The 17,167-nt window shown below is 35.9% G+C and overlaps 1 protein-coding gene, 1 long non-coding RNA gene and 2 pseudogenes across 2 annotated transcripts; 1 reads left to right on the forward strand and 3 right to left on the reverse strand.

The window, feature by feature from the left end:
• Positions 1 to 1,160: 1,160 nt before the first annotated feature.
• On the reverse strand, positions 1,161 to 2,741 carry LOC114737639 (protein NETWORKED 4B-like; annotated as a pseudogene).
• A 4,372-nt stretch (positions 2,742 to 7,113) lies between these two features.
• On the reverse strand, positions 7,114 to 7,776 carry LOC114737637 (uncharacterized). The gene is made up of 2 exons (XR_003739458.1): positions 7,694 to 7,776; positions 7,114 to 7,259 (listed from the first exon to the last, which is right to left on the reverse strand). It is a non-coding gene; the product is annotated as an uncharacterized LOC114737637 (long non-coding RNA).
• LOC114737636 (methylesterase 17-like) lies at positions 7,275 to 10,532 on the forward strand (annotated as a pseudogene).
• Positions 10,533 to 11,811: 1,279 nt separating this feature from the next.
• LOC114737638 (thioredoxin H4-1-like) lies at positions 11,812 to 14,285 on the reverse strand (the record flags this gene model as incomplete). Its single annotated transcript, XM_028925587.1, has 3 exons — positions 11,812 to 12,043; positions 13,637 to 13,759; positions 14,157 to 14,285. Coding segments are annotated over 3 exons (402 nt in total), but the record flags the coding sequence as incomplete, so codon positions are not given.
• Positions 14,286 to 17,167: the final 2,882 nt, after the last annotated feature.

Here is a 17,167-nt window from a genome sequence, read left to right on the forward strand (position 1 = left end):
TAATTATCTGATTATATACTTTTAATACTAATTTATTAATAAAAGTAAACTCTTACGACGATCCGAGTTTATATTATATCACGAATTTGTTTAAACTTGTGAGTTTAACAACATTAGTTCAGTCCCCTTTTGCCACATTCCCGCACCATATTTTTTATAAATTCAAAAATAAACATCTTCAATGTGATGATATATAAACCTATACTAGTTATATATCTATATCTATATATATATATATATATATATCAAACACACTGTGGACTTACATTAATATAAAAAAAGAAATAAAATTGTAGCGTTGTGCTTTGTCTGATAAGTTATCTGATTATGCCTCGTTAATGGTTTGATTTTTCATATAAATTTTATATTGTATGTGTGAATTCATGGGACTCATCAATAAATTTCATTTTTTCCGCAATTAAAATTCATCTATCCTAAACGCGCGAGTCCCCCCCCCCCCCCACCCCGGGGGAGAAACCTACTTTTTGAATCTCATAAATGAAAATTAACAAGCAACTAATTTACGTCCAGACACCATATATTTCACATGTAAAAGGTCACAGTCTCTTTCAAAGGAAGCTCCCATGCCGGCGATACAACATTATCACATTGCTTTAGAATGGAAAAGAATTTGAATTTAATAAAATACATGTATAAAAAAATTTTTATTCAAAGTATCTCCCAAGTACAACATGAAAATTGGTGGCACCAAGCTATTATAAAAAAACAACATATAAATGTATAACTTTCTATTTCGTGGCATTTTTATCTTTAATTTTTTCCAAGTGTAATAACTGGATGGCTTTAATATTTGCAGCAATCATCGTAGTTGATATGGCTTAATTTGTTGAAGTCAGCTGTTTTAATTTTCAAATAAACGTTTATCAGGAATGCAGCATGCGTATTATTGATTTCACATTTTCACCTGAAAGCTGTCTTCTACTTTGAGGCTTTGAGCTATGCGCAAGTGAATTAAGTGACCCTCAAATGGTTAAAAAACCTAAAAGGATGATTGTCTTATTAAAACCTGTCTTTTTCTAAGGTTGAGTAGTTGAGTTGCAGATTAATGCAGGGGTTACGACGTCATCTAATATTTATCAGACTGCTTGACCTGACTAAAAGACTACTATATGTCAAGCTCGATGATCAACCATGTCTTCTACGTTAACCATAAGATTCCCACTCCCACAGCCACAAGTGAAGTTGACTTGACTAGTAAGCAGAGTTCAAATGGATGGCACATAATGGCTCAGTTCAAATATCTAAAGAGAAATAGATTATCAAGCATTAATTATAATCCCCGCTACCCAAAAATAAAACAAGTGTTGTGTTGCACAACGTCAATTATCAATCTAACTGTTTGATGCTTGGTGATAAGCTAGTCAACATCATATAATGTTGATATGCTCACAGATGCAAGAAAAATGAATGCAAATATTGATGATAAGCAAAGCTTTAGCATCTGCGAGATAGGAGTGATGATACTCAAACTGAATGTAACTTAGGAAGTTGCAACAGCATGACGCCTTTGCTCAGTAAATGCTCGACGGAGTTCCTGGTATCCACTCTTAAAGTGATCAAGTGCATAGCAGAGTTGCCGTATGGCCTCCCTCTTCTCCTCAGCTCTCTCCGACATTACGGCTTTCTGTCTAGCCACCATTATCTCTAGCTCTTTCAGTTTCAATTTCAACTCATTTACTTGATTAAGTCTAGCTTCAGATATTGATTTGAGCTCTTCATGGTGGGCATGAAACAGGCAAAGGTCTTTCTCCATATTCTCAATCAGATTGTCTCGGGTTCTTGCGTCTGCTATGAGTTTATGAATCTTTGCACTGGCTCCGTCATTTTCAGCCACCACCATGTCATACTTATGCTTATGGCCGTCGATTTCCTTGTTCAAGGCGTCAATATCATGCCTTCTTTCACCAAGTTCTTCCTTCAAAAAACTGATTTCACCTCGTAGAACCATTTCTTGGGCTGCATTTTGCTCTTCTAGTTTCAACTTTTCAGCCTCACACTGCCTAAATTTATTTTCTAACAAGTGGCTTCTTAACTCCCATTCCTTGAGTGCAGAGTCCAGCTGTGTTCTTGCTTCTGACAAACTTAAAACGTCAGACTTCAAAAGCTCTTTCTCCAAAGAATACCTGGTCTGGGCATCAAGCATTTCAGCCTTCAAACACCTCATGCTCACGTTTGCTCTCATTACCTTTGTACCATGTAATTTCTTCTTCCAGCTCTCGAATCTGCTTTCTCCCTGAATCAAGCTCCGCTTCTAATGTGGCGACATTTTCTTGCGCCCGTTCAAGCTGACATTGCAATTCATGACCACTATCACATTTATTTTTTAATTCTGCAATCTCATATTTCGATACTCTAAGATGTTCTCTAGCTACCGCTAATTCTTCCGTCAGCTCTGCAATTTTGCAGCAACAATCTTGAACGCGAGTTTCCATATCAGATGTTTGATTTTGCAACTTCAGGACCTTTTCTTTTTCACATTCAAGATCGCCCTCCCTCATTTTTAATTCCTTTAGCACATGATGGAGCTGATCCTCACAATTCACAATCTGACTCTTTGAATTGATAACCTCCTCCTCTGAGAGCCGAAGTTTTAATCTTGCATCTCTCAGCTCTTCCTCAGTTTTAATGAGTTTGCTGAGCAATTCCTCATAACTTGTATAATCACTTTCCCACAATGTATTATCCGTATGATCCTCCCCGGCCATCTGCTTTTGAGACTCTGGACAAGAAATCCTTCATTCAGCTTGATCTCCCGGTGGTGGAGTCCATTGCCATCAGTATTCATTGGCAAGCCATGGTAACGATTTATGGATGAATTAGAATTTTCAGATTCTGATTCTGAGGACGAGGAGAAAGGTGATCCAGAGGTCTGCTTTGAAGAAACCCCAGAGCTATGACCAGCCGAGCCAGGAAACAGGTCCATATCGACAGTGGGAAGATCAGACTTGCTCAGCCCCTTCGTCTGGTATGGAGTGTAATATGGAGTCATTAACGCAGTTCCTTCGTTGCCTGACGCAGAATTGTTGAAGCCCTCCATCTAAAATTCAGAGATTAACAGCTTAGACAAGAAAATTGCCCTAAAGGAATGTAAACTGCCTTCAAAGTGTAATTTTGGCCATTACAATCATCGGGAGATGAGATTCGAAAGAGTCAAAAAGGTAAGATATTCTCATGCTCTAGAGAACTATAAAGGCAGTATAATTTTGCTTTAACGCTGATTTAGTTATAATTTTACATCCGGACAATCACAAGAATCAGTAAGGACCAAGTCATTAGAGTTAACAAGAACGAATGGAATGAAATGATAATGCAACGCCACAAAAATCACCGGTTGACTAATTATCTCATTCACCCTCACCCTCGCCCCTAAAAGTTAAAACAAAATGAAAAGCGAAGGAGCTAAGTAAAATAATATCATAATTATCACTAAACTGAAACCAAGTATCCAGTTGTCGCTCGAATTTCAAATCGCAGATATTAACATTGGACCAAAAAGCAAATATTCTTTTGCAGTTCGTGAGCGGAAATTAGTCCCTTCAAAGCACTGAATCAAATCCAAGATTCTAAGTTATATTATTTCTTCTATTAATATATGCCTCTCCACCGATCTTCGCCTCTTTCTCTGTTTAGTTCTAATTTTAAGCCTTGCCCGGCCAAACTGGTCGCAGGGGCGCATCATCTTCAACAGAATGAAGACGTAAAGCAGATCCAGTAAATTACAGAACGGCACGCAACCGACTAATCGTATAAGAGGAAAAACCGTCGGAATTAGGGTGAACCGCTTATACAAAATCTCACAGTGACCAACAACGAAAGCGAAAGTGAAGAATTTAATTTAAACGAGGTAAAACTAAGATTATAATGGAGATAATTGTGAATTGAGGGAGTTCACTGACCTGTGATAAGTTGAAGAAAAAGAGATAGAGACTTTTTTCTGATTTCTATGGATCACCAAAAAAGCTGAAACGGGAAAGTGAACAAGAGCAGAGCATGTGGGTTTGCCTTGAAACAAAGCCAACGGGAAAGGTATGGGTTGAGGACAACTGTGTAAGAAATCCTCAATTTGGGCTGTCATGTAAGCTCCTTTTTTCCCAATATACCCTCGTCACTTTCTCTTCCCGCTCTAGGATTTTCCTCTCTTCTTTTTTAAAAAAAGCAAGATCTTCCCACTCTATTTGAATAAACATTTGATACTTGATTAATATCATTATAATAAAAATGAAATATTTAAGTTAATTAATTGGTTTAGTAATTTATTAATGATGATTAATCACTTGAATGTACATTTTCAATGGCCCCGTTTGACAAAGCGATAGAAATTCTTTATAAACACATTTTATGTAAATCGAAATAAAATTTCTCTCATATATTTACCTCGTATTCCGTAAATTTTTATTAAAAAATTATTTATAAATTGTTCAAAATAAACCCTTAGAAAGGAACAAAGAATCTGGACGCGTAGAAATCTTGACAATGATTAGAGGACTGCATAGGGGTGTTTCGGGAACGCAACATATAACGCCTTGGGCCCAGATGTTCCATGCCCGCGAAATGAATGAATTTTGAAAAGCGGAGCTTAAATTTTAGAAACCTTCACAACGCCTAAACATTTAAAATTTAAAAATGTCGCATCAACTTTGTCGTTGTGGGGCCCACTTGGCCTGCTGCTAAATTTTTTAATACAAGAAAAAGGACTTTTAAAATCTGATATTAATTTCTGAAATTCATTTGAATCTCAATATTTTTATCTATCATGTTTATATGTCATGGTTTTTAATTTAAATATAATAAATAAATTTATTTATTTTTATACAGATAATTTTATTATTTTTGAGTCAATTCTCGTTCCTATTTTTTTTCTGGAAAAAATGTACTTATGATATTAAAGAATAATACACTTGGTTGTTTGATTGAAACATTTATTAATATAAATGAAAATTGTATGAAATCATTAGTTTTTTTTTTTAATTCTCCCCCCGGACCCTCTTTTGTCCTTTTCCCATTATTTTTTCCCACAACGATTGAAAAAAATTTAAAAAAAATTACGAGGAAATTATTAGCATTAAATATATAGCTACTCAATTTTATAGCTCATCATCATGGCCATTATTCCCAGAGAAGTTTGCGTGCGAGAGATACTTTCATATGGAGATTAAAAAAATGACTCTGGTATTTGAGCCGCTTTCTTTTGGGGCCATCGTTTTGAGGTAGTAGTCAATGTCAGGCGATACTTGAATTATAATTACGAGTTCATTGCTTTCTAAGAACGGCAAAGGGTAATAAACCCTCTAGATATGCCAGAAGGCAGAAAGAAAGAAAGGGGGGGTGCGTTTTCGTCCCTGCGGATGCTGCATACTCTTGAAATTTTGTTGTTGTAAACCATGAATCTTTATGGAATTTCGGATTTGGACTATGTTGAGTATCATTGTGCAAACCTCGTTAGGTTATGGATTGATTATGGATATTTGAATCAATATGTTTAAACACGGTTATTGTCAGTTTATACACTATTGTGGACGGTAAACTTTATGTTTTCACTCTCTGAAAGTGTTTGGTTGAATATATTTTTTGAATTGAAGAGATAGACACAGTGGTCTGAGATTACAAGGAGATAGAGTGCTTGTTTGGATCAGCGATTGGAAAAGCAGTTTATAGAAAAAGTAGCTTATAGAAAAGTAAAGTTGGTAAAAGTTAAATTGGATAAGCTGAATTGTGTTTGGATTGGAGTTCAAAAAAGCTAGTTTACACAAGTGAGATTGGTAAAAGCTTGTTTAGATTATAATTGAGTAAAAGTAAGTTTGGCTGAAAAATTACCAAAATGGGTATGAGTTTTAATAAATAATAAACATGATGAAAATTGATTTCAGACAATACAATAAAATTTAAATAAATTAATATGAAGAAATAAAATTCTGGGTGAAAAAGAAACGAAAATTATGCTTGTGAGAGGCACAGGCAAATGGAAAGGAAAAAAGGACCTAACATCGCAGAACAACTCTTCTGAATTTTTTTTTTTTGGCCAAAAGCTCTTCTAATTTAAGTCATAAGCTCTTTTTTGCAGCTTATGGCAATTGGACGTTCAGATAGGTGTTTTTAACATAAGCCCAATTAGTTTTAAACTCTACCAAACAGTCTCATTTGCAACCTAACTTATTTTAAAATTTAAACTCATTTTAAGCTACTTTTGGTCAGCGCTGACCCAAACAGACCCAATACATAACCTTCCGTATAGAAAAGTATTCATGTTACTAAGCTATAAGATTTTTGACGCTAATTATGTTGATTCTTTTATACCATGAGAGGCTCTTTCTAACCACGACAAGGCCTCATGAACGCTGCATTTATGGGTTGATTCTTACTCAATCATGATAGACTTTCAAAGCAGTGTTTTGTCCTCTTTCCTGCCTTAATAATTGTGAATTGAGCCTTAATAATTGTGAATTGACTTTGAAATCTATAAGGCCTGTTTGAGATACCAGTGAAAATCATTCACAAAGACATTTTATGTAAACTAAGACAAAACACATCTCACATACTTGTTTCATATTTAAATCATGATTAAAAAACTACTTATAAGCTATTCTAAATAAACTCGTAATCTTGTTGGCATGGCTTAACTGGTGTCTAGTGTGATGTTTAAAAGTTTTTTTTTTTCTTTTTTCAAATGTGTTACATTTTTTGTCTTGGTTAGTTGCGTCTCTTAAAGAGAAGATGGCGGACACATGTAGGATAGACCGTGCAAAGTCCTGTGTTGGGACGTCCTCCTCTTCATTCTATTTTCATTATAACTAATTATTTACCTTTTTTCCTATGCATATTTTTACCTGAGAATAGTATACTCCAATATAAATTTTATTTTTAAAAAAGATGTGTCTTCTCATACATGATAAAAAAAATTTGAGAAATCGAAGTGTTACTCAAGAAAACATGCCTAATGAAGTATAAAATTTATAATAAACATTTATTGAAGCAAAACGGGTATAAAATGCAACCCATGCAGGACACGGTACCCACTTAATATCTCGCTAGAAAGGGACGATATTGCGATAATTCCAGTTTGAGTAGTAAATAGTAACAAGGAGACGCCGTGAATTCAGTGCATTGGGACTCCATTTGTTGTCCCTTTCAGGTTCAAGCGAATCACAGTTCCTGTACACTGTACACTTAATCTTATTTATGAATTATTACAATCATTCAATATTTGCAGTTGGTCTAATTTATTACATTCCAGACGCTTCCTGCCATAAAAACCATCCAAAAATAGTTTAGTGACTATGACCACAGATTTAACAGCAATCAAACACGCAGACGACCTTCGCTTCAGTGAAAGCAAACCTTCATCTTATAAAGCTTTGTTTTATATAATATATATTGATACTCATATACTGATATTGACCATAAAATTACGGTTTTGATGAACCTCACCCAAATTTCTCAACAATTATCAAGTTTTAACTCACATTCCCGAAGTTCTCATGATGCAAAATGACCCCATCAATCCAACGAAGGCATACGTTGACTGAAACGCCTCAATAGTCCCCTTAAATGATCAAAAAGCATGCGTTTCGACCCTACGAGACTATTCACAAGATCCCAATCCCATATATGCCTCGCATGTATCCTCACCAACAGGGCCCAAAGCAAAATAACTGAGTGAGAGGTAAGCACATACAATGCTGGCGAGCGCAGAGAAGGCCATGCCTGCGACTGTGAGAGAGGAAGGGGTCGACATGGCAGAATCAAGAACGGTTCCCTTGAGGCAGCACTTTGTTCTGGTACATGGCATAGGAGGAGGAAGTTGGTGCTGTTACAAAATTCGGTGCCTTATGGAGAATTCTGGCTACAAGGTCTCATGCATAGACCTCAAAAGCGCTGGAATTGATCGATCTGATGCCGATTCTATTATTTCCTTCGACGATTACAATCAACCTCTCATGGATTTCATGTCTGCTTTGCCTGAGAACGAACAGGTTGTGCTCACCACTTGCTCGTCTCTTCTTCCCCATCTGTCAGTCTCTTTCTTCACAGATTCCAATTAAACTGCTGATGATATCAAATAGGTGATATTGGTAGCACATAGCGCAGGAGGGTTGAGTATTACTCAGGCCTGTCACAAGTTTTCAAAGAAGATCCATTAGCAGTGTATTTAGCAGCAACTATGCTCAAGCTGGGATACCAGACAGAAGAGGATATGAAAGATGTAACTCCTTTTCATTCAACTCCTTATACTTTTATCGTTTTAAACATTTAATGTCTCATTCTTCTTAATTAGTTCACCTTAACAACAATAATTATATGCCCACCTGAGGATGTGAATATCAAGATGTGAGTAGAGAAGTCCTCAGGTGTGATCTTAAAATTGCAGGGAAACAGTTGAGTCAGAAAGGCTCCAACAAAATAGAATTAGAATTTAAGAAATTTGTAAGTAGGCAGGTTTTATAGTCTTAATGACTTCAGATTTGGGAGTCAGATAAGAAAAATTGGGACGAGCCAGTGATTCATATGCTGGGATTTCGTTGTTGCCTGACATATGAATCTTGAAGGTTTCCAGCAAGGATGATATTGATGGTAGTATGTTGAAGTAATTGGCTTCCAACTGTCTTGAAAATTATTGAATTCTTGGGCAAGTCTGAGGCTCAACAGTACTATTATGCAAAGCACTCACTTACTCTGTCATATTTTTTTTCTTTTCAAACGAATAATACCCCCATAAACAAACAATGTAGCCACTGTTTTAAAATGGGGGGCTTCTGTCTTTTCTCCCTCCTTTCCCCCTTCTTTCCTCCCTTTCTTCTTGCCCTTATCTAGGAGACGGTTTAACGTTCTGTGCCATTGTTAGACTTCACAAGGTAGACCACTTACGATGCCTGCTTAGCCTGCCCTCCATTTTTTCGTTTTCAATGTTTTCTCCTCTGCCATCAAACTGCTATTGTTAATTTTATCAGAGTCAATAACAATGGCTTTAAAAGTCATCTTCTTTATTTCATCTCATGCATTGTGACCCAGCGTGCTTATCTCCTTCGTGCGGTTGATTCTGAAAAATGATGACGAGGAGTCTACTCTAACCTAAACAGAGAAAATCCTTTGCAAAATTCCCCCCCCATGATGCCCTAACTCATTCACAATCATTACCTTCTCGAATCTAATGAAGTTTTTCATTTCGAACTGTGCTTATCTATATCAAGTAATTTCTTGCCATCTAAAACCCATAACACAAATTGTGATAATAATCATCACAACTTTATAAGCATTTTTTATAGCCACGTTATCCTGTTTCCAACAAACAAGAAATTGCTAAATGTCGTGTTTTCTTCCTTTTCTTAACCTGAACAGGAATTATATCCGACAACCCTGTCCCACAGGTCTACTTTTTTTTTTTTTGATATACTGGAAAGCAAAACACCCACAGGTCTACTTTATCATCCACTGATAATAGCAATTTCTATTGTGTCTGAGTCTAACGTAGCGCCAAGAATTGAACAGAAGCAAATAATTGCAAGTGAACCCCTAATTGCTTGAATTTCTTGACATCAGAAAGCGAACTTTCTGTGGCCCCTAAACTCTGGATATAATGATATACTTAGAGATGTTTACGTTATGCATCAAGCAGGGGGTACCTGACATATCTGAGTTTGGGGATGTGTACGAGCTAGGATTTGGACTGGGAAAGGATAAGCCCCCGACAAGTGCTGTGGTGAAGAAAGAGTTTCAACGCAAAATCATATACCATTTGAGCCCCCATGAGGTAAATCACTCCAAAAATTAGGAAAAAAAACAGACAAAGCAGCTAGGGCAAAAATGAAATCTCCATTAAACTGTTTAAAACCATTATTACTTTCTCAGGACTTTAAGCTGTAGAATACCCCACAGCCCACAATTTCTAGATCTGCTTTTTCTACGAGTAGGACCATAAATAGCTATAGCCAGTGCCCCCAATTTTTTAGCGAGAACATGAAAACCTAGATCATATATCTAAACAGTTAAAGACTTATCAATTCAGTAATGTCACACAAAGAAATGCCGTTTGGGTTTCAGGATTCAACCTTAGCTGCGATGCTTTTGAAGCCCGGGCCGCTTCTAGCTCTGACCAGCGCGCGATTTGACGATGAAGGGAAGTGGAGAAGGTGAGGCGCGTGTACATAAGGACGAAGCACGATAAGGTGGTGAAGGGAGAGCAACAAGAGGCGATGATAAAGAAGTGGCCACCATGTGCAGTGTATGAACTGGACAGCGACCATAGCCCGTTTTTCTCCACGCCATTCGTCCTCTTTGGCTTGCTCGTGAAAGCTGCAGCTTTTGACGTTGGATGCAACTTCCTAAGCCAAAGCTGAGGGACCCCTCCTTCCCTTTTCCTTCGCTGATTCCATCTTCAAGCAAACCGTAAGTTCGTCTCTGCTCTCCAGTTTCTGATAGTGGCCGAGGCGAGAATGTTATGGGAACACCACTTTTTAACCGTGGCATAATTGTTTTAATAAATTTATTATTAGTATAAGGGTTAATATAATTTTCCAGATTCAGAGCGAAGCAGAAGCATGCCGAATCGAACGCACGGCATGTGCTTGTAACAGAGTTAACAACCATCAGGCGATCGAGAGGCGGTTAATATAATTTAAGGATTAATATAATTTTTGGTTTTGGCCAAAAAAATTTTTTTGGGTTATTTAAATTTGTTTTTTATTTTGTTTCCTCAAATTTTAAATAACAAGTTTTGGTCCTTCAAATTTTTTTAGAAATTTTTTATTTTATTTTTTACTCCTTCAAAAGCAGGTTTTCTCTTAGAAATTATGAGAAAAATTCCTCTCATATATTTATCTTGTATAACATAAAATCACTCAAAATAAAATAAACCCAACGTCGCAAGCACCCCCTAAAGCAAATTTATCTATTTCCTTTGCCGGTCCCTCAAATTAATTGAAATGCTAAAAAGTTATATGATAGGTAAGTGACTTGGACAAATACGCACCAGCGATCTAGGGAGTGTTTGGATGGAAATCAAATCAGAATTTCAAAAGTGTTTTTACAGTTTACGAAATAAATATGTGAATGAGTTTGTCTCGTTTTACGAAAAAATGCTTTTCAAAAATGACTTTGAGGGTTGCCAAACACCCCTCTAAACACATCAACGAGGAAAGGAAACTTGTTTTCAGATAATGGGACATGTTCATATCACTGTTATATACTTAGCCTTTTTTTTTTTTTTGCCAGAACTATTAGCTTAGTCTATTATTTCAGACTTCATATACTTCTACTTCCCACAGCCTCAGCTCAAAACGAGTCACAAACCATAACATCAAAACCAGGTGATCCATGCGCATTCTCAGGCTTTAACACAAGCAAGCTTTATCACTTAATACTCCTCGGGTCCTTAATATAGGATCTAATTGTTGAGTTGGTTTTAGTTTTAAATATAAGACCCATTTCTTATATTTATCAATTTTCTCTAAATTACTCCTATGAATACTCCCTCAACCATAATCAAATAAAAGAGGAAGATGGGGTATTAAGAAAGATGATTATGGTATTTTAGGAAAAACATTTCACATTTTTTATAATTAACTACCTTACCTAACTTTCTTAATCTAATCAAATTAGTTAAATAGGTCTTATATTAAGGACCGGAGAAGTAGTCGATATGAGGGAGAAAGTATCCAATGTGTGCAAAATTCATATATTATACTTTTCTCTGATAATGTTCAGTATAAATGGTACTCGTGGCCCTAATTAAAAGTGAAAATCAAATAGATGAATGACTCTTTTGGCATTGAAAAAGCAATAATTCCTCCAGTGTATTACTCGCTCTCCAATAGAACTGATTTATACATATTTGTAGCAATAATGCTGATGCAGCCAGTGGAAGATACGTTGGTGGGACTCAATGAGGAGCCTTAGATAACATAGCCATCGTGGCTGTCTTCTTATGTAGCTCTGACTTGTTGGCCCCAACAAGCTTCTCTACTTGTCGTCCATCTTTCAGAAAATAGAATGTTGGAAGTGCTTTGATATCCCATGAACTACTCAACTCCTACATTTACCCAACACACGTTTTCCAATAAGGAATTAGCTTCGACCATATTCAAACGTAAGCTGTGCAGCAGATAACAGCTTCATTTGCGGCAGTGTCTAGAGGGAAAAATTCGGTTGCAATTGATAAGGTAAACGGCATGTGACTAAGGGTGTGTTTGGCAAGCACCTCAAACCATGGTTTTGGGACCCAAACCATGGTTTGGGAAAAATGTTAGCCAAACATCCTTAAAAAAATCAAAACCATGGTTTTGAAAAAAACAGAAATTTTTTACTTTTGGAGGAAAAAGGGGAGAATGTCAGAGCTTATAGGATATGTATCTTGTTGTTTTTTTATAAACATATTTTTTATAAATATATTTAATCTTATATCTTATAAATATATATACATATTAATTATTTATTAATTATATTATCTTATATATTATTAATATATGTTAATAAAAAATATATTACTCCTCCAGTCCTAATTATAAGACCCAATTGACTTTTTTGAGGAGATTAAGGAAGTAAGTTAAGTTGGTTATTTATAATAAATAAGTGTTGTCATTCCTAAAATATCCTTGCTAATTAAGTATATTGGCTAAAACTATCATTATTAGAAGGATTATCTTGGAAAAAAATGCATAAATATAATAAACAAAATGGATTGGGGTCTTATAATTAGGACCAAATAAAAATTCAAATGGGGTCTTATAATAAGGACCGGAGGAGTATTAACAATTTTATTCCTTCAAATTAAAATATATCATAAAATATATATTTTCTATAATTATCATATTAATTTATGCCAATTTGTATATATAAAAAGTACTTCTAATAACAATTATCCAAACACTCACACTTCTCAAAATCACTTTTTCACAAAATCTATTCTTCTCAAAATCTATTTTTTTTATAATCTATTCTCCAGAAGCTATTCTCCAAACCATGGTTTGGTTTCATCCAAACACACCCTTATGCTGTGTTTGAGTGACACCCCAAACCATGATTTGGGGAATAAATCACCTAAACACCCACCCAAAAACCAAAATCATGGTTTTGGAAAAAGCAAAAATTTTTTGCTTTTGGAAAAAAGGGAAAGTGTGAGAGCCTATAGGATATGTATCTTGTTTTTTTTTAAACATATTTTTTATAAACACATTTAATCTTATATTTTATAAATATATATACATATTAATTATTTATTAATTATATTATCTTATGTATTATTAATTACGTTAATAAAAAATATATTATTAACAATTTTATTCCTTCAAATTAAAATATATCATAAAATCTATTTTTTCTGTAATTATCATATTAACTTATGTCTTTTTTTTAGTAATTTGTATATATAAAAAGTGTTTCTGATAACAACTATCCAAACACTCTCACTTCTCAAATTACTTTTTCATAAAATCTATTCTTTCCAGAATCTATTCTTCCCAGAATCTATTCTCCAGAATCACTTTTTCAAATTACGGTTTGGTTTCATCCAAACACACCCTAAATCAGGGAAAGTAATATGGTTTCCTATTCTCACTGTTTTAGTCACAGTATGCTGCATCAAAAAATCTATACTTTTTCAATATAAAAAAAAATCTATACTTACAGCAAGCCCATCAGCATCTACTGTCAGAAACAAAAGGCTCGAATACTTGTCGGCCAGCTCAGCATAGGTAGGTGCAATATCTTTACAGGGATTAGACCAAGATGCCGTAAAGTTTGCCACAACCTATAGAATAGATGCCCAGGACCCAAAGAAAAAAAATCTTGTCAGAGATAGATAACGACACTGTTGTAGCTATTAAGTTATAACTAAAACAAGTGACTAACTGTTCACCAATTAAAAAAAAAAAAACAAGTGACTAACTCAGAAAAAGCTAGCAACAACGGTATAATGCACTTCTGTGGGAACGTTGGATGCCTGAGTAGATTTTTTTTGGCTTACTTTTAAAATACTGGTATGTCTCTGAAAGTAGAAACTACACACAAAACTGCTAAATTTCTCGAGTAGCAACCAAATGAAATGAAGCTCGTGATGCATTAATCCCTGACAAGATTCCTTTGTCATTCCATATTAATATTTTGTTTCTTGGCCCACGTAGCTAATCATTGTACTATAAACTTACAATCTGTCCCTCCTGGTTGGCTCGTAGTAGATTTGTTTCCCAACTCTGAATGCTAGTTATGTGGTGCACATTCCTGGAAGTATGGTACAGTCTATCAGAACTCTGATCCTCACTATTACTTCCACAGAACTGCAATAATCATGCAACTATCAGTTGATGTGACCGGGATAATAATAAGAAATTACTTGATTTTATGAATATGAAGGAAGAACGGACCATGAAAATTTTCATGGAAATATTTATGTCTACTGGAAAAACAGTGAAACATCTCCGCAGGACATTCAAGAATCAGGAAATGATTCATATGTTATAAAGACAACAAAATGCCTTGAAGTCACACAATCAGAAGTGAACCCAAAAGGAATAATGCCCCTTATAACTCTCATCAAATCGATAGAAATAAGAAAGGATTTTCTAGAGGTTTTCTACAAAATGTCACCTTTAAACCAGTGATCATTTTTAGCTAGTCATGTTGGACATGCAATAGGCATAATCTTCGTTGATCCTTATTCATGTAAATTCGATAGTTTTACGCTGGTTGTTGAGAGCCTAATATAATCCTCCTCCTTTATCCAAGCTTGGAACCAGTTACACATTGGTGGAGTTGTATTAGGTGTAACGTCCTGAGTTTTATCGAGTTTTAATAGTCTCTTTTTGGTTGATTTTGAGGATAGATTAGTGATTTAACCTTGATCTTGGTGTTTGGCTTGGGATTGAGATATGTTGAAGGAATAGGTGAACAATCCCTCTCAGGGTTTGTTTGCCGCGGCGAACCGGGAGTTCCAGGGGGATATCTTTTCAGGAAGGTTTGGCCGCGGTGAAATCAGAGGGACGCCGTAACGAAGTTGTTCAGGTGAGCGAGGTTTCCCTCTCGATGAGGTTTTGCCGCGGCGAAAGTTTTCTGGGCGAGCGAGAGTTTCCTCTCGGGAAGCTTTCACCGCGGCGAAGTCAGGTTTTCAGGCAAGTAATTCCTTTCAGAATTAGTTCGCCGCGGCGAAGGGGGTCGAATCTATATAGTCGCAGAAGGGGTCAGATGTGCGAAAATTAGAAAATCTAAAGGAAAAGAGAGAGGCTCTGCTAGGGTTTTGAATTTTTAGCTTAGAGGGGGCATTTCTAAGGATCCATTACCTCAAGTAAGTGATTTTAACCTCTAATCTACTTTCTTTCTTGGAATTTATGAGGATTTATGGTGAAACCCTAGAGTTTTCTAGGTTGTGATGGAATTGAGGTTTTTGACAGATTATTTTGAGTTTAATTGATTGCTTTGGGCTAGTCTAAGTATTTAATCGGTGTAGTTTTCTTAGATTTAAAGAACTTTGAGTTTTTGAAATTAGGGTTTATGAAAATGGGAGGTTTGTGATTGAGGATGATAATGTGGAGGTTGATTTTGAGTTTTGTGATTTGGGTTATGTTAAGGAGGGTTAAATTGGATGTTTAATCGGTTTAGAATGTTGTTAAGGCTTCAGTTGTTCAAATGGGATGTTTGAGTGTTGAATTCCTATAGTGGGTCCTTGAGATTATGAGTTTTAATTGATGTTTGGAAAGGAATTAAGGTTTTAATGGATTTTTATGACCTTGGAGTGTTGCCTTGATGGTTATACCCTTTTTAGTTGGGTAGAGTTGTGGTTGGAGCTAGAAATTTTGTGTCCCTAAGTGTTGTTTTGGCCACATTATTAGTTGAAAGCTAATACATGATAATTGTGTGCTTGTGTAGACCGGTTGTGAGCCTTGTTGGTGCACGGGGCCGTATTGTTGGTTTGTTATTCCTTACTCAGGCGAGAGATAACCACTTTCCAATCCTTTGTACATGCTTTTGTGGTATTGTAAGTGGTTTTATGTTTTATGCTCCGAGTAAGAACTGTGTTCAAAGTGTATGTTGTATATTGAAAAGGAAAAACCGTCTTGTGAGGTTTAAATTGATATTGATTGAATCTGGAACTTGTGAAAGATAGGCCACTAGAAGAAGTTAATTGTGAAATGATCCTTTACTCTTTGATTACGGTTTGAGCATGATGCATGAATTAGGAATTGGTGAGAGTTTCGATTGTTACTACCACGTGGTAAGGCCTCCATTAATGCATGATGGTTGGCTCTTTACATCCCCCATAGTGAGGGATAGGCCGAGTTCGGCTCTTGAAAATCTCCCAAAGTGAGGGATATGGTTGATGGGATTGCATCATTGCACTTGCATGACTTGTTGTGGCTATCATTTATCATATTATTTGTGAACTACCCTACTTGACACCTCACGAGTACCTGTTTAGTAGTACCTTGAATTGGAAAGGTTGGTTACTGGGACGTTTATCTCACCCCGTGGTTTACATGTTTTCAGGTGAAGGTTCTAGGCGTGTGCTTTCGAGAAGAGACGCAGAGGCTTGAGCTTGATTAGCTTTAGGCCTTTGGCCCTTGTATATGTATGGCTAGTTGTATATTGCCACATTTAGGGTCCTTTTGAAATATTTTGATTGTCTGGTCTTATTGTAAACTGGAGGAAATGTTATCTCCTTATTTTTGGTTGCCCGGAGACCATTTCTAGTGTTTTGTGAAACTTTGATATAATTGTTGGAAACCAATTGTATGGGCTGATGTTATTGTCTTTTGTTACCCCGGGTCGGAGGCCCAATGGATGTTAATGAATGATTTTAGTTGCATGCAACGGAGTTTGGTTTGAATCGAGTTTAAATGGTCAATTTTTAAATTATTGCAAAAATTTTCTACTATGGTAATTTGTTGTAACATCTTTCCTTTTCTACCATAATAGTGACTTTACGACGAGTTTATAATGTTTTGTGGGTAAGGGCTTTACATTAGGCATAATCACGCAACTTAAATCTTGAAGACCTGGGCAAAATTTGTCAGTCACAAGATGTGACCAATTTCTAAAGGGGAGGTCATGAGACAAATGAGAAGCATACTTGGAAAGTTCAGCACACATGTAACAAGAATGGCCATGCAAGAAATATATACCGAAGGGAAAAAAGATGCTCTAATAAACAAATTTAGCTCCTTGA

The sequence above is a fragment of the Neltuma alba genome, unplaced genomic scaffold (assembly GCF_004799145.2).
Source record: "Neltuma alba isolate B1F8T4 unplaced genomic scaffold, ASM479914v2 tig00013474_pilon, whole genome shotgun sequence".
Lineage (NCBI taxonomy): Eukaryota > Viridiplantae > Streptophyta > Magnoliopsida > Fabales > Fabaceae > Neltuma > Neltuma alba.